This window comes from Haliaeetus albicilla, chromosome 8, assembly GCF_947461875.1.
Source record: "Haliaeetus albicilla chromosome 8, bHalAlb1.1, whole genome shotgun sequence".
NCBI lineage: Eukaryota > Metazoa > Chordata > Aves > Accipitriformes > Accipitridae > Haliaeetus > Haliaeetus albicilla.
The window spans coordinates 7,213,811-7,237,468 of NC_091490.1; the positions used below are offsets into that span (position 1 = coordinate 7,213,811).

Genomic DNA, 23,658 nt, shown 5'->3' on the forward strand with positions numbered 1-23,658 from the left:
GCTGTCAGATTAAAACAGTGTTGAACTCATGAGCCAAAAAAGTAATTTCTGATGTCTGCATGCCCTCTATATAGTCTCAACAGACAAATTCAACCCAGGGCAATTTGCTTTGCAATTTTTCTAAGCAGGAAGTCCTGAAGTACTTACAGCATGACTAGATATGAATTTATCTACAACCGAGAATATTTACTTTAACTCTGTAACTTTGATTGAGAAGACCAAAGTATTTGTTCTACAAACTGATTCCAATGCAACAAAGGATGGAATATATGCAACATGCTTCATTTAATCATGAAAATGTTTCTGATAACTTCAGAGAGAGTAGTTATGTGCTTAAAATCATATGCCTGTTCAAATTTTGTTTCAAAGCTTGCACATGTAATACTTACCTTAGTTCCCTTTAAATTGCCAAACTGGTAAGAACACCAACTCTAACAGTCATCAGTATTAAAGTATTCGTAGTACTCAGACATCTGTTCAGATTTCAGACTGCAGAACTTCTTAGCTCATACTAAAATAATAACACTAACAATTACAGCCTCATTGTTCTTTGACAGAAACCCTTTGAAAATCTTGTCAGCAAGAACTCTTTTTATCTCAACAAAACCACAATGTACAGGTCCCCTGCTCTTAACCCCAGGATGCTTTAAGAAGAATCTACTCTTGTCGAATTGCAGTATTATTGACGAGTGAAAGCTTTTTTTTTGCTTTGCAATGCTTTTTAAAGTAGCACAAACAATATTTGTCCATCTAGTATGGACCCTTTCCAACTGATCATTTCCATTATATCTCTTTAGACTTCTAGAATTTGTCTAATAGAGAATGTAAGATCATATCTATCTAAATCCAGAGTTCTGTTTGAAGTTGAACACCCAAAATTGAAATATAGAGGGTTTAAAATGTCTTTCAAAGCATGGTCTGGGCTTATCCAGGCTTCAGTTATAAAATAGAAACATACTTTCTAAGGAGAAAATATTAAGCCCTGCAGCACTTGCTAACAGCAATGCTGGGGCACTGCATTAGCATCAACGGACAAAGAAAAGAGAAACAGTCCATAGAGTAATAAAAGACCTCCTTTTCTAGTAGTCGTATTCTCTGTCCCAGCACAGCATCAGCTGGGCCTGATTGTCCTTTCTTTGTGATATCCTTAGTAACCATTGTCTTAGAGTGATTCATATAAGAATAGACTAAATGAGTGAATGAACTGTAGAGTTCACTTTTCTCACCATCAGAGGAGAAAAATGCAGGTATATTCACTGCCACAAGCACCAATTTCCTTCACTCTTAAGTTACACTCCAACTAAGAAGTAGCTGCTATAGCTTGGAACATACTCATTAGTATCAATATGAGATGAACATATCCATGCCCTGTTTGTCCCAAAGATTCTTTGACTGCAACCTGTATTTTATTTTCCTTCTCATTTCTACCTGCTTACTTGAACTCTCTTTTTGCTTTTGTACTTCTGTTACTGCCCTTCAGGGTTTTTCTGCAAATCCTAAAGTACCTCTAGCTCTTACTTCTTTAGACTGCTCCATAGAACAAGTCCAAGACTTCAGGAGACAGCAGCTGTTCAAGCACGGGAACTATAATGTATGCTAGGATCAACCCTTTTATTTCCTATTTCTTCAGTACTCTTCTTTCCCTTTTTGTTCTGCAAGCCAGTGCACACCATAATACTTGCCTTTGATTTCAACTAGAGCCTATTTGGATACTGAAGAGCTATAATGGCAGTCATGAGTTGGAAAAAGTTCTTACCATGGTCAGGTCAATTAAGGCTTACTCATACACTTGGGCGCTGACAACTATATGGGCAAATATTGTTTGTGCTACTTTAAAAAGCATTACAAAGCAAAAAAAAGCTTTCACTTGTCAATAATACTGCAATTTGACAAGAGTAGATTCTTCTTAAAGCATCCTGGGGTTAAGAGCAGGGGACCTGTACATTGTGGTTTTGTTGAGATAAAAAGAGTTCTTGCTGACAAGATTTTCAAAGGGTTTCTGTCAAAGAACAATGAGGCTGTAATTGTTAGTATTATTATTTTAGTATGAGCTAAGAAGTTCTGCAGTCTGAAATCTGAACAGATGTCTGAGTACTACGAATACTTTAATACTGATGACTGTTAGAGTTGGTGTTCTTACCAGTTTGGCCTGAGTACTACATTTGAAAAAGGTGCCATTAAACATTTGTAACGTTAATGTAGTATTAAACAATGCAAAATTATGCAACAATTAAACATTTGAAAAATTATTTTTGTGGAAAAATTTTGATTCTCTATTGTTTGTCTGTACATGCAGAAAAATCAGATGTTGTTATAAATTGAAAAATAAATTTAACATCAATTGTATGAGGCGAGAGTAATTCTTCTAAGGCAAAATGCTAACAGAAGAAAGAAATAGACATTTCCTGTAGGCTCTGGTCGTACAGATGTTCAAATGGCTATTTAACTACCGTCTGATAATCTTTACTTGGTGAAAAAATGCAGAAATTCTTCTCATAGCTTTTGGAGAATTTTTACAGAGACCTTGTCTTCACATTTCTTTCATTTAAGTTTTATAGATGTCTTTTCCCCATGCCCTTTTTAACTGACTTTCTAGGCAGATGAAATTAAGTATGTTTGGCCTTGGTAACTAGAAAGACATTTATCTATATAAGTCTGCCTGATTTGAAGGTATGTTTTGGCCCTCTTCCTAGCACATGAATTCAATCATGTACTTTTTACTCTTTATTTTTTCATTCAGTTTGTGATCAAAATATGACAACAGAATTGTAGATGTCAGTGAGACCCCAATCAGAAAATTCTCATTATTTTGAGCCTTCTTCCTACAGATACATGAACTGACTTCCTGTAGTATTGCCAGCAATTAACGATTTGAATTGGGAAAGAAACAATTGCTGATGAGTTGTTCTTTCCTGGAAAGGTCAAATTTAATTCAACTGGAGAAAAACATTTACTTTGACCATGATAACTTGCTGTTTTCTACATTCTTAGGATGATTCCCCTTCCCCATATCCTCTGTTTTGGAATGTGAAAAGACAAACTCCAGCTCTAATTCTCAATAAAGATGTAACTGGCATGCTGGGATTTTTGAAAGTCATAATTCATCCTTCTTCTTCAGGATGATTTTCCTTACAAGTTCTGTAACATAAGGTCTTATTTCTTCAATAGAGACAGTAGAGTCCCAGGCCTTTACTACTTTCCCATTGGGGTCCACCAGGTATTTCCAGAAGTTCCAGGTTGGTTCTTCTCCTGTAGAATCTACAGGCAAAAAAAAAAAGTGGAAACTTAGAAAAGAAAACCATGTTAGCCAATTCCTGACATTTGTTCATGTCAATTTGATGATTACCCTCTCAGAGGAAGAAGGAAATGTAAAATTAAGAGGGAATTCAGACTGAATAATAAGATTAATTTTCTGACAGACAGGGAGCTTTAACTAGACAGTAGCCCCCTGGAGACTAATGGAAACATTCAAGCTTGAGAGAGACAGACAGACAGGAGAAAGCACTATAATTGGTGTTAAAGTCTGTGTGTGTGCGTGTGTGTGTGTGCGCTACATAGATAAATCTGAAACATTTGAAAATTGACAGGAAAATGGAAATTGGCATAACCATACAGCTGTACCAGGACTGATTATTTGCTTGCTTATCCAGAATTTTTCCTCCAAAAGCACCCAGTATCATGTGCCTCAGAAGAATGTTTCAAGAAATGCTACATGAAGAAGTAATAAGGTAAATTGTTCCAGGAGGTTTCCTCCTAGTCCTCATCTACTACAGCTTTTCCCTCCATGAGCACATACTCATTTTACATGAGTCTCATTCTTATGCTTTACTATTCTGCTGCATGACTAACAAAATTTTCAGGATTTTCCATCAAACCAGAAGCGTCATCCCACTGATAGCACAAGTACAGATGCTACAAACAAATTAGCATCATTTTCCATTGATTATACATTGGGCAAAATCTCATAAGGAATCAGAAGATATTTCAAAGTATCATCAAGGCACAGCCAGACCTACACTGTTGACTATCTTGTCATTATGCTGCATAAACATACTGCCTCCAGCAGCCTCCCTCTGCATGTGGACCAACAGGGAAACAGAAGTTTTGCAAGTTTCATGTAACATGTCTGCAGTAACAACCCCGCTGGGCAAAACAGAAATGAAAGGATGTAAAGAGGATTAAAGGGAAGTTTGGCTAGCAGAAAGATCTTACAGACACTTGGAAGGAGGTGTGCTTGGAGTAGCCAAAAATAATACTGCCAACACTCCTTTAAATTCAGTAGTATGTGGGAGAACACCGTGCTGCTGCAAAGAAGCAGCGATCTGGTCCTTGCAGAATGCATCTCAGGTGATGCTGTGTCATATTGGACTTTATTATTTGTCATTGCTGGAAGACATTTCCTTCACATTGGTTAAAGACTGACATTTTAGTTTAGCATTTAAATGGTATTTAGAGCATTTATTCAGTGCAAGAAAAGTAGTGCCTTGATAGAGAATATCCTGCTTTACAGTGTATTTTGACAGCTGTCTGCTAGGAACCAGCAAAATCTCTTCAGGTTAGAACTGGAGGAACTGTACAGTATGGCTATTCCAATGCTTGGCAAGGAACAAGGAGGGGAGTATTCAAGGACATGTCTTAGTGCCTGGTTTCACTTTTTGATTGTTGAAGTAAATTATGTGGGCTCTTTGCTTCCACTTATTCTACAGCTCTTGAGATGAATCTTATAAATCCAACCTGCAGCAGTCATGTCACAGGAGAAGCATTTATGAGACTGCAAAGTGGAAAAAGGAAGATCAGGTGTTTTATGCATACAGGAGAAAATTTCAAGACCTGTATTCCATGTAGAGGTTTATTAGACTAGCTTTTACAGGGCATCTATCATTGTAGTGTGTTCATCCCTGGAGATCTTTTTAGAAGGTCAAAGCTGTCAGGGGTGACATAGAGAGAAGTGCTGCTTTGTGCAGGAGGATGGACTACATGACTTCTGACCTCTTTGAGCCTGACAATTCTGCGCTATGGTTCTGTGAACACAGTCATAGATACCTTTTTTCTGTCTGATGGTATTTTGTGTCAGAGGAATTCTATACTGGGGACACAACCCTCCAATGTTCTGGATTACTCACCAATTAAGTACTTGAAGGCAGGAATTGCACCGGCTCCACTGACTGCAATTTTGCTGAACATAGGAAAGGAGGCACCATAAGTCTTTCGTGCAAAACTCTCAATCTCTTTGTTGGTGTCTGGTTCTTGCTGCCCAAACTGATTGCATGGGAATGCCAGCACATTGAAATGATATGGGCCAAGGTCTCTCTGTAACTGTTGTAAGGCCTTGTAGTGGCTGTCTGTATACCCACACTCACTCGCAACGTTGACAACTAGCGACACCTGAAGAACAAGAGAGATTAAAAAATGTGCTGCATATGTCAGTTTTCCAACAGGTAGGCTGGGATGCAGATTATTTTCAAAAAATGACAAAGTCTAGAGAACTGTGACTGAACACTTATGTTTGAAACTATATTGAGTTCTGTTCACAAGAGGAAGATTTAATATTTATGTATTCCCATTTGGCAACCATGAAGGTAATCAATAAACTGCTAATCTTAATTCTCAGTTTACAGAGAATCTGTGTTCCTCCATTCTGCCTTTTGAATGGTTTCTAAGCATATTTAAGAAATGACTGTCCAGCTAAGGTATACCAAGTTGCGTGAAAGAAACTTGCAAATTGAGGTATTTTTGGTAGTTCATTTATCTGTAGTGAAACATCTGTTCTGCAGCATTTTTCCTTGTACAGAGTTTAGTACTCATACAGAACTGGCTGATCCATTTATCATTGCTAGCATAGATGTCTTGATCTGGAAGTTAATAGAAGCAATTACAGGATTTGGGGTTGGTCTATATAGAATGGACTGTAAAATTCCTACCATGTCTAGAGTAGGTCTACTTAGTTGTGACAAAATTACAACAGATTTTGCATAAAAGTTTACTCCCTCAGTTAGAGATTCCTAGAAGTGAACACTGTGCCCACTGTCCTTTGAAGAGTTATTCCTGTAGCTGATCATCTTGGATGTTGTGTGCATTGTGTCATTCAGACATCGCCACCAAGCATGTATCTGCCTGTGCAGATCCAGCAGAGAGGAAGATGCCAAACACAGATGAACACTACAGGAGAATAAAGGCATGTGTAAGGAGAATACATGGTGGAACAGATTCTACCAAGAATTTGTTGGGGAAATTAAGCGACCTAACCCTGAGCGACATGTTACACAGTTTCTCAAGGCCATGAAGAGCTTTCCACTGGTTTTTGAGATACTTTATCCTTAACTAACTTCCAGAGTTTATTTTTAGACTTACTTATTCTAACAAATTTTGTAAGTGTGAGTTGCCACTCGTTCTACATAAATTGAGCCCATTCTAATGTTTTCTTGAGAGTGGATTAAAGCTGAATGTCATAGATCCTTTAGATACAATATGATTTTATTAATAAAAATAGCAATGTGCACTTTATAATGATGTTTCTTTTACATGTAACTACATTCTATTCCTTTTTCCAGACCAATTCATAAGAGTCATAAGGCAATATAAATATTATAATACTAAAAATGTTTCTACCAACCTAGATTAAAATCAGGCACAGTGCAGAAAAAGCATTATCATTTGGGAACCAAAATTCTACCCAGTTTACACTGAATCCAGTGGGTTTCTACAGATTATACATCAGCCCAGAAGCTGGTCCTTCATTCTCAAATTGCAAAAAAAGTTTTAATTCCATCAAAGTAACCAACACATTCACCAGTACAACAACAGTAGCTATTCACACTGGATCTTTCTACAAGGGTTTGGAAGTTTCATAGATGCTGGCATGTTGATTTCTTTATTGTCAGCGTGAGACAGCAGTGTTGAAGGACCCAGTGCAGCAAGAGGTATGCCTGAAACTTGGACACATTAATTGACCTGATCAGATTACACAGCAAGTAGCTGCAGGGCAAGAAAAGGAAGTAAAAAATACTGACTCCAGGTCTCATACTCTTGTGTCCATGACCACTGCATTTGCTCAATTTAAATTTTGGATTCTAATGTTACTATTGTTCCATATTCCTATGTGGATGTTTTTATATAAAATTATATAGGAAATATGAATAGAGTGCATCAAATAAATTATAATATATGAAAAATAGATGACTACGTGTGTATAGTGTTTTTAAGACCAGAAAACAAACTGGCATATAAAAGCCCACAATCTGGGTAAGGTATGGGATAATAAGATGAAATCCCCAGAAGGGGTAGAAATGAGTAAAGAAAAAGCTAAGGGGATGTTGGTGTTTATCATTTCTTAGGCTCAACACTTACTTTGTGTATTTTGTACCATCTATAGGTATATGGCTATATTTAAAGTGGTTTTGGAGCGGCATTGTTTTCCCTGGAAGACAGGTAATCTTATAAAGCAGAAGTTGATGTAATCTTCTTTGTGGTGTAGTGTGTTAACAGAACACTATCTAAGCTATCCCTGTACACTTGCATATGAAATATGATCTGGAGCCATCTAGCTAACTTCCAAAGCATCACATTCATTCAGACTACATTTCTAAGCTCTACCTGAAATTTAAAATTCAGTCTCCTACAATATCCAAAGGTATGGTGTATAATTAGATATTTTTTTCAGAGAAGAGGTAATAATTATATGATGCATTCCTGTTGCAGACTGTCAGCATTTCAAATAGAACTTATATATTGGATGTAAAAAATAACCCTTGGCAGTTCTGTTCTTTTGAAATAATGTGTATTTACCAAGCATAGTGATGACTGCAGTTTAGTATAATTGAAGTAAAGATAAAGTGTAACACTAGGAGTTGAAGCCACATGTTCTTTCATATGAAATTCTAGAGGTTTTTTTAAATATAGTTTAAGACTCAGCATTCTCATGATGCAGAAGTATTCATATACCTTACTGTGTTCAAATCTATTGGTACTTTATCCCAAATAAAATGGTAATGTACGAATTTATTGTTGGAGGTCTGGGAGAAATAAGGTTGTGTAGGTATTGTGTTCATATTATAACAGATATGAAAGATGACTTGCCAAAGAAAGCAATCAAGCTTTTATAACTTTTACTTGATTTTGAAGTTAGGAGGGCTTGAAAGAATTCACTCAAAAAGAGACAACAATTTTAATTCACAGCTGTTTAAAACCAGTGATTACTCAGCATGGTGGTGAAAGGCAGGAGAGCTCATGCTGCAAATGGTGCAAACTTCCAAACGTTCTCCCACGAAATAGGGGGAAACTACACGCAGCATTTCTTAGAATGGCAGACACATTCTGCTTCTCTTTCTTCCTTAGAAAAATGCATTCTGTTACTGAACTCCATAATTTAATACTGCAAACATCCGACAAGTATAACTAACACATATAATAAAAAACTTTCAGGATTTATTAGTATTTCATAAGGAATATTTCAAATGATTGTTTAAAAATCTTTACTAAGTTATCTTTCAAGTGTTTGGTACCAGAAGTGATTAATATGTGGTGATTTTTTTTTTTGTCTGTAATTTATTTTTAATAAATAACAGTCACTCTTTTTGTTCTCATGAAGAGGCTGTACTTTGACTTTTTACAACTATTAATGATTTAAATTAAATTCAGTATGCCTCTTGACTGACTTTAGGCTCTGAGAGTGCAAGTCAAGTACACCATCTAGTGTGCAGTGCAAACAATTCATCCTGGACCTTACAAAAATTATTTCATTTAAGCTGAATTCTGTATTAGCCGTTGTCTGACCTCTTAATACTATCCTCTCCTTCCCTTTGCTTAGAAAACCCATGCATTCTAGTAGTGAACTCATTTATTTAACATTCCAAAAAGATTTCTTGGCTTACTTTATGTTTACACCAGTGTACCTCCTTGAGGAAAACATCCCTGGAGAGATTTATGAATCTGCTATCAGCTTCAAGTAACCCTTTGTGGATCTTTTAGCAGAGACAATAGATACTTAGGTTTTTAGACCTGGAGATTCTTAACTGGCTCCATCTGACTGATGGAAGAACCATCCACAAGTGTCAAATTACACTGACTCACAGAGCTGTTACCTTCATGGAAAAAAAGAGCAATACTCTGTACAGTAATTAAGTAGCTATACTCTGTATTTATACACATTCAGTAATACTACATTCTCGGATTGCAGAGAGCTGTGATGCAAAGTGCCTAGCATTACTTTCAATAGTAAAATACTACTTTATGTCGTTATAGTGCCAAATGCTTTTACATTATTATAGTACCTTTGGTTCAAGATTTCCAAAGCACTGCACTAACACTGCTTAATTACACCTCAGCACACCATACTTAGCTGTGTGGTAGGTAGGTAGGCAGGCAGGTAGGTAGGTACTATTATATCTAGATAGGTATAAACGCAGCAAGGAACAGTTGATGCTTGGGAGTTCTGACTCCCAAATAGATACTATTTTTGGTACGAATACTGCCTCTTACAGCATATCTGATAGAGATCATAAAATAAAATACAAGCTTTCTTGAATGAGATAGGTAGATAGATTAGACAGATAGAAAACTAATCTTATTTGGATCCTGTTGATTCTTTTCCAGCCATGCTTCACTGCCCTTCATTTTTAATGTAGATGGGTCAATGTCAGTATGGTAGCCTGGAAAAAATCTAGGAGGATGGCCTTCTTGCACAACACAGTAGAACAGCTTTTTGATCTATTTCACTTGTGGTACTCTTTCTTTCAGTTGTAATAGTCCTCCCTTTCTCTGCTTTCAAGTAGGTGTAATATGATACCTGAGTTTTTATCATGTATACCAAACTTTTAGTATTCTAGCAATATAATTTCTTATGCCCCCATAAAAAGGGAGTACTCCCTCACATGTTTTGGGCATTTTCATTAAAGTGGAGGATAGGTTATGTCTGTGCACATTTATTTCAGAAAAAAATTAAAAATCTGTTCCCTAATTTTTTTCACTGGTAGTACATTTCTTATTTACTGTATAACAGAGGGTACTTGTGATTTGTATCAAGATGCACTTGCATGGAAATTGAATTAATCAGTCTTATTTTTTTCTTACTAAGAAAAATTGTTTCAATGATCTGAATACACAGTAATTTATATTAATAATGAGTTATTGAAGAAAGATCCTGCAAGTCATGAATTGCACTGATTGTTTATACTTAGCATGGCTCTTGTGTTTTTAGAATTAGCAGACTTTATGTCTTTTTTTTTATACTCTGGAAGCTTTTGGATTTTTTCAATTCCCAGTTAGTTTCTTGACTACCAATTAAGTAGTTATTTAACTAAATCAGTTGAGTGACTGAATTGAACAAAATGTCTTCTCTACATCTGCCAGAAAGCTTAAGGCTGTTAAAAGCTGGTTTAGCAATTAGCCGACTATTGTTCCAGGGGCTAACACTTCCTTTAAAACACCAGCAGCACATACGTAGTACTTATATATTATTTAATAGCTTTAAAATATTGTGATAAATCTACATCTTAATGTTACTTATCTAACTGCAGATTTAAGCAGATGATTTTAAGAAGTAAATCGAAGTTTAATTAACCTTTGTCCACCTTGATACTGAGTTCTGACAACATAATGACAGAAATGGATGTGTTTTATTGCTATAATTTTCTTTAAAATTGTGCACGTGCATTATCAAACAGCAGCTAGCCTGAACTTTAATAGGCTCTCTGAATGCAAATCTTTTTGTTCCATGCAGAAGCTGGTCATCACTTTTTTGCAATAAACTATTCCGTATGGCCTAGCAGAGATGAAGGAGTACCATTCACCAATGACGTTACCTTTTCCAAGGTACAGCTCTAGAGCTCTCCCTTATGAAACCAGTCACGCCCCAAGGATGGCCTGGCATCAGAGCACCATTGGACATACAGACACACACCCCTAGCCTGGCGTGTTCATGAAATTCCGGATCAGGCTCTGCAGCTTGTTCCGGAGGGGATGAGCACCCACAGCTCTCTGCAGGGTGGCTGTAAGGAATTCCTCTGAGTTCCCCCTTTACTCCTTTCCATGTGGATTCTGGCCCTGAGGAAGAGAAACTACAAGGGGTATTTGCTTATTCAGACAGACCTGCAGACAAACATGCCCCAGTAACAGGATTTATTGACAGAGCCTTTGGAAGGAACTCCTAAAAAAAGGCAAATATTGCTTAATATTAAATAGGTTCCATGGTTTTTCCAGTACAGATATTTGAGTGCATGCACTGGACCAGTTCTGCTCTACCTGAATTGTGAATGGAGGAGGAGGAGGACTTTGACCAGGTAAGATTCAGACCTCTCATTCGATCCAAATCTACCAGTATCCCTTTCTACTGCTCTCAGAAAAATGTACATCTCCTCCCGTGGGCCTTCCCTACCTTCCTGCCGATGTTTTAGTGACCTGCTGCTGTGGACTAGTGAGCTCAGACACCTCAGTGAAGTACCTGAGGAGAGGGAAAAGGAAGGTGGAAACACAAAGCTGGAGACTAAGGGTGAAAGTGAGAAGTGGTTGTCCTGGTTTCAGCTGGGATGTAGTTAACTGTCTTACTAGTAGCTGGTACAGTGCTATGTTTTGAGTTCAGTATGTGAAGAATGTTGATAACACTGATGTTTTCAGTTGTTGCTCAGTAGTGTTTAGACTACAGTCAAGGATTTTTCAGCTTCTCATGCCCAGCCAGGGCACCTGACCCAAACTGGCCAACAGTGTATTCCATACCATGTGACGTCCCATCTAGTTTAGGAACTGGGAAGGGGGGGGCAGGGATTCGCCGCTCGGGGACTGGCTGGGTGTCGGTCGGCGGGTGGTGAGCAATTGCCCTGCGCATCATTTGTACATTTCAATCCTTTTATTACTACTGTTGTCATTTTATTAGTGTTATCATTATCATTATTAGTCTCTTCTTTTCTGTTCTATTAAATCGTTCTTATCTCAACCCAGGAGTTTTACTTCTTTTCCTGATTTTCTCCCCCATCCCACTGGATGGGGGGGAGTGAGTGAGTGGCTGCGTGGTGCTTAGTTGCTGGCTGGGGTTAAACCACGACAGTGGTGCCTGCCTTTCTGGGCAGCAGCTAAGCTGTTGGACTGCCTGGTTCTATCACAGAAGATGTGTCACTTGAGTGCTAAGGGTGGCAGTTGTGGCCTTTATGTTGATTTTAGCTTCTGTAATTTGTGAACGTGGCTATGAGAGAGTATAGTATTATGCACTCCATGTGCTAACTTCCCTTTTCACTCTTCCAAAGGTACTGACCACCTTTCCTAGGTGGTCAAACTACTAAAATAAAAAATCAGGTTACATTCAAGGAAATAGTTCTTAAAATGGGAAGGAAAGCTCTGCCTAGAACTCCTTTATATAATATGTAATGAAATTTAAAAGACATTATAAAAGTATATGTGTGTCTATATGCCCTTCTTATTGCTCTGTCACACTAAAAAGTGACAAGGGAAGTAGCATGATGTTGCTACAATTTCACTATACACTGATATTAAAATAATTACTTTATCATGTCTCTTGCTTTTTTACTAATTATGGTGAAATCTGTTAACTCCATTAGCCACTGATTAAATCTTTTTTTTTTTTAATGCAGAACATTAAAAAGGAATGGAATTTAGGCAAAAATAATTTACTATAAGTCATGCAGTTAAAAGGCAGAAACAAGCTCCAAAAGCAAGTTATAGAAGGGTACAAAGTTCCCGAGCTTCAAATTTGATAGCCACAGCACAATGCGATTCATCCTCCTGAATGAAAGGCAGGCAGGCATTCCCTGCCTGCCACGTCTACAGGCAGCAGCCTGCACAAGGAAAGGACGCGAACACACACAGAGGTTAGTCTGCAAACGTTTTATTTAAAGACCTACCGAGCGGTATCAAAGAAAGCATGCAGGCAACGCTCCAGATCAGTTAAAGAAGAGTCGTAAACCCAAATCTATCTGCATGCGTGCACCAAGTTAATGTACAATCTCTCCACCCCCACTTGGTTTTTGCAGACATGCAAGGAGTGGCTGGTTAGTGAGTCTGGGCGAGAGCTGCCCGTCTCCGTGCAGACTTACCGAGCCCCTGTATTTCTCCAGAGAGACTAGTTTGCCCCTGATGTTTACAACTTTGAAAGTGTAAAAATCAGGCTCTTTCTGCTGCGTAGCGGAAAATGCTAAGAGCAGGAGTGCTGCAATTGCAAGGAGCATGGCTAGAGGGATGAGGAAAACTTTGGGGAAGGAAGAGGAAGGCTGGTGCTCCACACTGCCCTCAGGATCTAGCATGCTGCACCGCTATGCTGCAGAGACACTTGCCACGATAGGAAAGCGCTGCCGCAAAGAAAGGACTGCTGCAAACGGAGCTTTTGCAACAGTCTGGCTTCTGCAAAGGGTTGGAAGCTGTGTACGTACCAGACCTCAGGTAGATGTGTTTATGGAGCATTCAGCTGCTCTAAAATGGAGTGTTTCATGGTGGTAGTGGTGTATTAAGTAAGGCCATTTATGGGTACAAGACAAATCAAAGTGCTAGTTGGCTCAAGAGTAGTAATCCTGTATGTGTCTGTGGGATACCAGTCAGATTAGCGACCTGCTTTAACTATGTCCTAGGAAAATAAGGGATAGAGTTATTGTGATTTTTGATGGATTTGCAAGTGCCTTTTTTTAAGTATACTAACTATAGCGTCTAGTAACTTCAGTGTAATGTCAGAGGATACCAGTGGCTTGGTTGCTAGTGGTTACTGATGCAAGTGCTCAGAACAAGAGTCACAGCGTACAGTCAGCAAAACCAGAATTACAAACATGCCGTGCACAGTATCATATGAAATGCAGCACCATTAGCCAGGCCTTCAGGAAATTCGTCTCTGCATGCACCTGGCTGGTGAGAAGTGAGTGGCCAGACCACTAGTCTTCACTGTGTGATCTGGGAGAAACCACATTACCAAAGGGTTTTTAAGCAAGAAAGAGGCAGTAAGCATCAGGAACTGAATTTGGTACCAAAGCTTTCAAATATACAGAGCCAAACCACTGCTTCAGTGCACTGATGCCATTCTTGGGTTGTCTGCAAGAAAAAATAGCCATTTGTACAATTTGCTACTACGCCTGCTGGAAGAAAAGAGTTTGTGTAATATAAAGTAACAACAATAGAAAGCAATTGATGGTCATTGATTTCTTCTTGGACTGAGAAACTGGTTCTCCATGCCTACGATTCTGATAATTCTTGGCAAAGAAAAGCAAAATGTAGTGATTTACAGAAAACAATTAAGTAGCAAATCCAAGGCATAGTGGAAATCTGTCTTTTGAAGAGCAAATTACATGTTGTAATCTTTGTGATTCATTATTTTCTAAACTGAGTTTTGGTAGATCTTTGACACCTTGATTAAATTTGGTTAGGTACTTCAAACATAAGTGGCATTACTGTAAGTGAAGAAGCCATGTATAACTAGTTGAAAAAAATGTAATTATAGTTTTTAAACATTTTGGATTTTTCATGTTTTTATGTATTTCAGCTTAAGGAGACATCCAGCATCATGCAGTAGTGCAACATGCTACACAAATATTTGGATGGAAAATCTTCTACCATGCTGTCTATGGGGAAGATACACTGTGCTAAGAATCTAAAGTTCTCATCTTCACAGATAAGTGCTATCCTTCTGTATACTTTCCTGGCTGTAGTATTGACCAAGAACCTTTCCTTTAGATGACAGTCAAATATGATTTTATCATTTTATAAATAAATTATTTAAGAAGCTTTAGAGTTTCTTCAGACACAGCTGGAGACAGAGAATAGGGTTTTAATATAGTATATAAATTTAAATAAATTTTTAAAACCTAGTAAATCCTAAAAATAATTTAAAAAATCATTCCAATGATGAAAATAATTCAACATAAGCAATTTTTGGCCAGAAAATTAAAAAGAAATCTACAATACACTTTTATGTTTTTTTGAGGCATAATGTTATAATAGTTTGGGTATGGTACTAAAAATGAGGCATCATACTGCCACATGAGACAAGCAAGGTTTTGCTCTGGAAAGGGACTTTATAAAATCTCCTTCCTACAGCTTTATGATTATTGTCTCTGATTTCTAGATAAAATTTAGTGGCTTTCAGAATTAAATTTTCTCCTACAAACTGAGCCCAGAATCTGAAAGTTTTTGATCACTGGCGCTGAATTGGGAGTTTTTTAAATAATGGCCAGCTGGCAGTAGAATTCAGCTTCGTCTTTTCCTGACATGTTTCTATATTGCTCCCTGCGATAAAACATTCTTTAACATTGGCAAGGAAGGAAGAATTGTTTCTGAATACACACAGAGAAGAGACTATGTCAAAGACTGTTGGCTTTTTAATGATTCAAGTTTTCAGAGCCAAACTGCACTAGCATCTCATATTAAAGTCTATCCAACTATTTAAACTCAATCTGATATATCCTAACAAATTTCATCTTGCAGGAAAAATGCCAGTCCGGTTTGCAAACAGGTGTGTGTTTGCTCGCTAGCATGTCTAAATGTTCATCTAGGACTGTATCCAGTAGCAAGTATAATTTAGTTACTTTTGCAATTTACTCTTTGGCGTACGAAACCTAATGAAAATCTTTGTCAAATAGGACTGGACTGAAGCCACCAGCCAGCTAACCTCAGCTGTCCCCAAACAGCATTGCAGCACTGCAATTCCTGTCACTGCTGACCTGGACTGGATCGGCCCATGTTCCTAAAGGTGAAAGCTCTGTGCTACATCCCATTAGCAATACCCTGAGCTACCCAATCCTCATTTCGTAAAACGTGAACTTCAAGTGAACCACAAAAAAGCAGATTAGCTCTAAGGATCGCACTGACTTCACAATACATTCAGAAGTACGTCTTGCCAGTATTTGTAGAATTCAGTATTACAGATTTTGCAACTTTTGTTTACCTATGTAGACTCTCTGAGGTAGTGTTTCCAGCACTAGTATTCAGATTATGTTTAATACTTTCCTTTGAACCCCTTTAGTAGTTCAACATTAAGCTTTTACGCGCTTTGTTTTTCTGGGAAGGCCTCCTTAGCCTGGGCTAGGAAGTGCCAGCAACATGACGTTTCACTGCCAAGAAGGGGTAGTACTGTTCTGGATCACAGAAAGATTTGCCTTACACAAGCACTTGCCAATATCTTTAGGTCACCCTCCAGCACTGCCAAGAGCCAGGCGGGCTGGCTCTTCTCCCCCGAGACCTGTGAAACTGCCAGCAGACACGCTGGCCAAGATGCTGTCCCTAGCTGCTGCCGGGGCCAGCTTCATAGCCAAGGTCAGGGAGCCGGGAGCCATTTCCCCCCAGCGTCCCTGTTTACCACAGGCTGCTTTGTGTGGAGCACACCCGCCCTTCCCCACCGAACTGGCAGCCTCGGGAGCAGAGGAGGGGGGGGAGGGAAAGCCCCGAGCAAGGGGGGAACAAGGCCCAAGCTGCGGCGTGGGGCAGACCCTCCAGGCAACCCCTAACCCTGCTCCACAGGGCCTGGGGCCTAGCGTGCGTGAGGAGAAGCCTGAGATGAAAAACGGGGAAAAAATTAGTGTGGCTGGGGGGTGGGATTAAGGAAAAACCTGAGCTGCTTATTCCCACGTCCCCGTTTTCGGCTGTGGCGCTGGGGGACGCAGGCCCTGAGCGCCGGGGAGAGATGAGAAGGGGGGCGCAGAGGGAGCTCCCCCGGCGGCCGGGGCCGAGCCGGGCCGGGCCGGACCGGACCAGGCAGAGCGAGCGAGCCAGCCAGCCAGCCGTCCATCCATCCATCCATCCGTCGGTCGGTCGGTCGGTCCGTCCGTCCGTCCGTCCGCCGCCCCACGCCCGCCCGACAGCGCCGCCCGCCCTCGAGGCTCTCCCTCCCGCCCTCGCCCCACAATGCATCGCGCGGCGCGCTTGACATGGCGGCCGGGCCGGACTGAGCCGCTGGCGTCGGGGCCTCCAGCAGCTGGAGCCGGGCATGGCGGGGGCGCAGCCCCGGCACCCCTAGCGCCGCAGCCAGGTACCGGGCTCCCGGGGCTGGGGGGGGGCTCCGCCCAGCATCACGGGCCTCCCCCGAGGGGTGGGGGTGGCTGGGCGCGCTCCGCTCTCCCTCTCTCCCCCCCGAGCGGGGCGGGGGAGAGGCGGGCTCGGGGTGGGGGGGGGGGGGGGCTTGTCCGCGCCGGCGCCCCCCGCCTCAGCCCTCGGCGCCCCAGCTCCGCCCTGCCCTGGCCCTCCTGCCCGCGCCCCGCCTCGGCGGCCCGTCGCGGCCTCCCGACCCCGCGCCCGGGCAGGGTGGCCGCGCTGGGGCTGCCCCTCACACTCGGCCGGGGACGCCGGTCACGGCCCCGGGGGGGGGGGGGGTCTAGCGGGGTGGGGGGGAAGGCCCCAAGGTCAGCGGAGAAGCGGGGCCGGCCTCACGGCCCGCATCCAGGCGGGCGGGCGGCCGTCCTGAGGACAGCGCCCGGCTGCGCGCCCGCCCGCCGGGGTCTGCCAGGCTGGAGCTGGGTGCGTGCAGCTTGTTGTTCGCACCCCCAGTGGAATTAAATACTCGGGGGGAGGGAGACCATTGGAGTGGGTGAGGCCCCCCCGGGGAAATGCCCCCGTGTCCCGGGCCGTCCTCTCGAGCTGTGCCCCCCACCGCTGTTTCTTGCCAAAGCTAGAGGGTCTTTCTGTGGGTTATGATGTGCCTGAAATGACACACAGGCATCCCTTCGCCTACGTGTTTGTGCTCTTTTGTTGGCTTATCTTGTATACAAATAGAGCTGAACGACTCTTCTGCTTTTGCAATATGTTGCAATTTGCCAGCTGGCTGAATGTGTCATATTACCTGAGGCCTTCTTGCTTTTAAGGTTGTTTCTGGGTATATCAAAGGAGGACGAGCTTGAAACACGCAGAGAAACAATATAATCAGGTTTAGGCTAAGGTAGGGATTAGTACATTAAAAAGATAGTTGTACGTAAGTACGGATCTAATAATTTTTATTTACATTCATGCCACCTCCACGTCACTTGGCTTCCTGAGCACTGTGCCCTGGATTTGAGAGTCATGACATTTGCTTGAAAATAGAGGATATGCATTGTTTCTGGTTTTGTTTCACTTGTGCTCCCAGTTTCAGTAGGTGCTTTTTGGATAGTTTGGCCCCAGAGAGTTGTGACACAATTATTTCCTTGACAAGAAAAGTAAACCAGCCATGGAAGTATGACTTAATTACAGTATCTGGCAGAAAATGCTATATTAGGAGTGAGAGGTCTCCTTTACAAACATCAGTTTTGCAGTGAGCTTTTGTAATAATTTTTCTACTTAACTTTAGTGAAAATACCTTCATAAAATTAATTTTGGGATGAAATTACCATTTTCCAGAACATATGTATTGGGATATGTTCCCAGAAGATACATACAGAGGGATCAGAAAGTTCCTTCTCTGTCCTGTTCTTGCACAGAAGACAGCTGGGACTTTCTCTCATACCTCAACTAGCAGAAGAAAAGAAAATGCCGAATGCTGTGGGGCACCTGCACGGTGTGGGGCATTTACCTGGTTTGTCCTCTGAAGGGAATTGCTGCTATGGGGAGAAAGAGAAAAGGGAGCAGGATTTCCCTGTGTCCTACTTGAAAGCGAGATATCCCTGGGGAGCTCCTCTTAAATGTCTTGTGGATCTGCTTGTCAGAGTAATGGTTTTGGATTGTGGATTCATATTGATACCATAAGGCAGTTCAAAATTTTGCCCAGCTGAGAGTATATCCTGTTTTCTAGTCATAATGCTTGCTTTTGAAATTTTACAAAGCATTTCTACTAAATTAACTTTATTTTTGTCCCTATCTTAATGAAATAATGTAATACTGGCACTGACTTGTACTGAGAGCTCATATAAAGGAGGATCCTGCAATTTCCTTAGGGGATTAATTTGCAGAATAGAAGCAATCCAGGGAAAGTCAACATTTCTGATGCTTTTGGCACATTAAGACTAAATTGTGTATTGTTTGATGAATTGTTTAATTGTACATAAATGATAGATCAGTAACTCTTTTAACTTAGAAGTACTAAAAAATTACCTAAATTTAGTAACAATGCATATGAATCTAATTTTTACCTTTTTTTTTTTTTTTTTAACCGGAGATGCATGCATACATGTATATGTACTCATACTGTATCCTTGGTTCATAATTTTGGTTCTAACATTTTAGCAAATCTTTGGAAAAAAACAATTTACAAGATGCTCTTAGATTTTATTTTTTATTTCTGTTGATGTATGAAATAATATTTCCAGCAAAAAGGAACTTTCAGATTTTAGTTTTTGGTGTCAGCAAAGCTTGACTTGGGAGTCTGAAATCAGTTTTGTGTTAGAAACTATTGTGGCTTAGTCTATGTGCCAACTATATGGATGTATTCTTGACAACTTTTCTAAAGTAGCGATTTTCAGCATATTTTGGTAGTGAAAGTAAGGATACTGGTAGAAGATCCATTTGGTTTAGCTGTAGTTTGTGAACTAGTTTGTGACTGGTATGAAGTGGATAAAGGCTGTCCCTTCCTCAAGGATTAGAGTTTGGGTGAAGGGATCACTATTGCTTAAATACAAGATCCAGGTAAACTTCTATGCCACAAATACATACTGCTGTATTTTTCTTTAGCGTAAGTGCCAAGTTTAAGTGGAGATTTAAGAATAAGATGGCTAAATTGAGTTTAAATGCATAGCTGCCATTTAAGCCAGTTTCATGATCAGTTCAGGCCACTGGAAGCTAGTTTAGCCTCTGAAAGGCTTTAAACCTATGCAGTGCTGTACTGTGTTTTTCCAGCCTCCTCACCTGTATTGGTACAAATGTTGTGTTTGTTTGTTTTTAAAGTTAGAGCTACCTTGGATCAGTTTCCTGATCTGGTTACAGGACGTATCTTACAGCATACAGCGACATTTGAGGCAGGTGGTACCCCTCTACTGGCTTCAGTGCTTAAGTTGATTGTGAAATGTTTAAAGGACTATTACAGTAAAACCTAGGATCAGAATTAAAACATAGTAAAGCGTTAGGAATCTTCATATGAAATACAGAGGTAAAGGAAGCCATTGTAACTTAGTTACATAGCTGGTGTGACAGAGAGAGGATGGCTTTCTGGAGTTTGGAGCAGGAGTCATCAGTGGTAGTAGGTTCAGAAAGTGGTAGTTCTTGGCATTTGGTGACATGCCTCATTCTCACCTTCTAAGTGAGTCATACCATGTTGTAGAAAAGACAGCCAGTGTCAATGCAAAGAGAATAGTTTGTAACAAGCACATCTTTACGGATCTCCTATCCAGCATATTCTGCTCATTCCATAATTTAATTGTAAGATATTTGCAGCTACATATGTTAACTAAGTTTTGTATCAAGCAAAGCCTTTCCTGTTACTCTAGTTGCTCAGCGGTACTTTTGTAATTCAGATATAATCCTGTTACAGTTATACATACTTGTTTATGTAATGATCACTCATAGAAGTTTTCAATCTTCCACACAACATCAGAGCTTCCTACTGAGTTATGTATCTTCACTAAGCCCAGAATGCTAGTTTTGTTGCATCCCTGTTTTGTGTGTTAAATTTTGTGTGCACTGCACTGGCTTCCTTCCAGATAGATCTTGGTAGCATTATATTTACTAGACTAAATTCTACAGCCTGTAGTAACAGGAAGATCTGAAACACTGTATGGCACTTATGTTTGTTACTAAGAATACTGATGGGTTTGTTGTTGATGGAGCCTGAGGCGCTTTAATGGCCAGTAATCTCTGGTAGTTTTAGTTTTAAGTAGTTTGGAAAAACATCAAGGATTGATAATAGTTTGTACTAAGTTATGTCTATTTCATCATAAAGCAAACATAAATGTGTGATAACTTTTTAAACTATTGGCATAGAACATGAGAGAAGCTTGAATGATTTGGTGAAGCTCTCAGTCACAAAAATGGGCCTAAGCCTGTAAACAGTCCAGAAAAGAGACACCTCCCTAGCACATTAGGGCTGGCTGTAGACATTACCTGTGCTGCAATCTGAGCAGAGTGCAGAAGACAACCTTTCCTTTTGTTCCTGTCTGTGGCTGTAACCTTTGTTTGCTGAATTTCCTTTTATTTATGTCGAGGAAGTTCAGCTGGGCTATATTGGTAATCAGGCGGGGGGGAGGGACTGAGGTTAATCACACCACTTACTGTGGGAAGGCTGGCTGGGGAGATTTGAGCTTAAGGGAAAATGATAATAGGACAGATAAAAGCAGGTCTCAGATAAAATACAGGTCCCTCTATCTCAAAGGAGGGAGTGTTTTATAGAAAGAGGGTGATAACAATTATGTTTGTAGTGCTTATGCTGTTTATATTTAATCTAATACTCCCTAAGGAAACAAAACTTATGAGACTGTTCTCTTTCCCTTTAGTTGCTCTTCTACACTCTTGTCATTACTTTTGGACATTTCAGCCAGTTGGGACCAAATTTTAGAACGTATTTGAAGTAATGTCAGAAGATTGTTGAGTTTCTGTATGTTTCTGGAAAAATCATGCCTCAGTAGAGGAGTGGTCTCTGCTGAGGAGAAAGTAGGAGGAAGTTATGTTTCCTCTTAGGGAGTAGCTAAGAACCAGTCAGCATGTATGTTTCTTCAGCTACAGCATGTCTCTTCCACTTGCCCAGTGGGCTGTGATCAAGAGTGTCACAGAGGAGGACAAAATGAATGTATAGGAAACGAGGTATACTCAGTTCTGCTAATGAAATGATTAAAAAAGAAATGCTTTGCAAAAGAGCAAATGCAAGAGCTCACAGTTTAACTTGGCCTTCTCTTTGAAGAGTCCCTGTTACGGCAAAGTCTGACCCAAAACGTGTGCTTTTGAAGGAGTTAAATATGGTTGAAGAACTTGAGGGGAAAGAGTGGAAGGGCAAAGGGGTGGAAATATCTTCTTGAAAGTGGGGTTTGGGTTTGGTTTTTTTTCCTGTTTGGAAGTAAGCCTTACCCTGAGTTTTTGCAATTCAAATACAGAATTTTCTAATGCTAGTCTGAGAGAAGGAGGAAACAAAAGAAACTGGCAGAAATGAAAGTGAAACAGTCTTGTTCCTTTGTTTTGTGAGCCTAAAATGAAATCTACAGTAGTGAAATTGAAGCTGATTTTAAACATTTTTAATTTGATTGTTGTAGGGATGTATAGGCTTAATAATTTTCTAGAGTTTGAGGTCAGATAGTATTGTCTGACTTCAAGCTGTTGTATTTCAGCCAGATTATTTTTCTACAAAGAGCCAAGAGTTGAGCTAGATTTCAGAGGAGTAACTGGCACTGTGCATTCAGAAAGCAGGGGAAACGGAGTCCCCTGTAAACACCAGGCTATTGAATAAATGAAATATGCCGAAATGATTTCAACAGGTTAATCATACCCCACTTTGCAGACGCAGGTGAAAAACTGTTTTTGTTGCCAGCCTGCCTGGGAGAAAATTCTTCTTTGATTCCAGGTCTGGCAATTTGGTATGAGCCTGAGCTTGTGAATAAGACATGCCATTCAGGTTTCTAGAAAGATGCGACCTCAGCACTGATTCACTCCACTCTAGTGTTTTGTTTCCAACCATGTTATTCTTTTTGGAGGCACTCCTTTCTCTCCTCCCATTTCCCTCTCTCCCCTCTTGTATGTAGATTGCCACTATCTGACAGAGGAGGAAGGGTCTTTCTGAGACTGTCTTGGGGTTAGTAGTGGTCTCTGTTTTTCATGTTAAGTTTCATTAGTTGGTTTACTTTGCAGTTCTTTGTGAGACAGTAATGTAGTTACTATTGAGTATGTTACATCAGTAGATTATTTTTTGTTTGCTAAACTATTTCAGTATTAAAGAGCAAAAGAAAAAAAGCAAAAAGCAAAAAAAATCCCCAAGTACAACACCATGATTGCATTTCAGATTCTGAATTTCATTGTGGAACTCTTCTTTTTTTTTGTACAAAATATTCTTGTCTTATGAAATTTCATGACCTATCTTTATTCATATTTCTCAGGAATGAAGAATATATTTGTCCTTTTCAACCTTAACTACTTGCACTTGATTACACTCTCCTAATATGTAACGTTACCACAGTACTCAAGTTACTAGCTGGGTTACAGTTTTTTACTAGCAGTTCTCTTAGTTGTTTTATCTCATCACATTTGTACATTTGATTAAAGCTAATATATTCTCTTTGAATATATAACTGTGTATTTTATTGAATGGATGACATCAAATCATTTGAGCCTACAGCAGAATTTTTGTGGAATTTTTTTTTTAAACCTTCTTGCAAAATACGAATCTAATAATTTGGCACTTACAAAAAGCAGAGCGAAATGAAGCCCCACTTTTTCGATGCCAGAGTTTCATGGTACCTTTAAGCTGGAAGTGGTGCCAAGAGAAGTTGTCCCCACCCTACTAGTTGCTTGTTATTACCAGCTCCTGCTCCTCCTCCTCCTCCTGCCTTGTGCCAGCTTTATGTTAAGCTGGATTGGTTTTCCGGTGTTGTTCACTGCAGAACTGCACAAGGAAGGGAGCAGCCTGAGAAGTGGGAGTAAGTAGCTGGGGTTGAAGAAAGGGTGTTATTGCTCCTGTCGGAGTTAGTGCTGAGCTACGCTGCTTTTCAGTGAACGTGGAAGTGTGGCCTCAGCGTGCTCCTCTCTGGAGTTGGAAGGGTGGCATGGATGTCAGAAATGAACCAGAAATGAAAGTGGAATTGACATTTGTGGTGTCCCCCCCCCCGCAGGTTGAGCAACTAAAACATAAGGAATAATTTA

The 23,658-nt window shown here is 40.2% G+C and overlaps 2 protein-coding genes across 6 annotated transcripts in view; one reads left to right on the plus strand and one right to left on the minus strand.

The window, feature by feature from the left end:
- Positions 1-2,435: 2,435 nt before the first annotated feature.
- On the minus strand, positions 2,436-13,296 carry GPX7 (glutathione peroxidase 7). The gene is made up of 3 exons (XM_009917377.2): positions 13,041-13,296; positions 5,124-5,385; positions 2,436-3,258 (listed from the first exon to the last, which is right to left on the minus strand). The coding sequence occupies exons 1-3, from the start codon at positions 13,245-13,247 to the stop codon at positions 3,095-3,097; spliced, it is 633 nt and encodes a 210-aa protein (XP_009915679.1). The 5' UTR covers positions 13,248-13,296; the 3' UTR covers positions 2,436-3,094.
- Positions 12,799-23,658, plus strand: part of TUT4 (terminal uridylyl transferase 4) — a 53,356-nt gene continuing 42,496 nt past the window's right edge. For 2 of the 5 annotated variants that reach the window (XM_069788734.1, XM_069788732.1), the window contains exon 1: positions 14,468-15,673. Coding sequence is in view for 2 of the 5 variants with exons in the window: in XM_069788732.1 (XP_069644833.1) it covers positions 15,662-15,673 (12 nt within the window). In the remaining 3 variants the exon portion in view is untranslated. Of the gene's footprint in view, positions 12,816-14,467; positions 15,674-16,815; positions 16,949-23,658 lie in introns of those variants that run through there. The other 3 variants (XM_069788736.1, XM_069788733.1, XM_069788735.1) reach the window with 3 other exon arrangements.

What these genes read in the sequence shown, in the direction of transcription:
- GPX7 (XM_009917377.2), bottom strand. Translation starts at nt 13,247, where the DNA reads ATGCTAGATCCTGAGGGCAGTGTGGAGCACCAGCCTTCCTCTTCCTTC. An exon ending in TGGAGAAATACAGGGGCTCG is followed by an intron (nt 5,386 to 13,040) that starts GTAAGTCTGCAC and finishes CTTGTTCTTCAG; the next exon opens with GTGTCGCTAGTTGTCAACGT. An exon ending in TGCCTTCAAGTACTTAATTG is followed by an intron (nt 3,259 to 5,123) that starts GTGAGTAATCCA and finishes TTTTGCCTGTAG; the next exon opens with ATTCTACAGGAGAAGAACCA.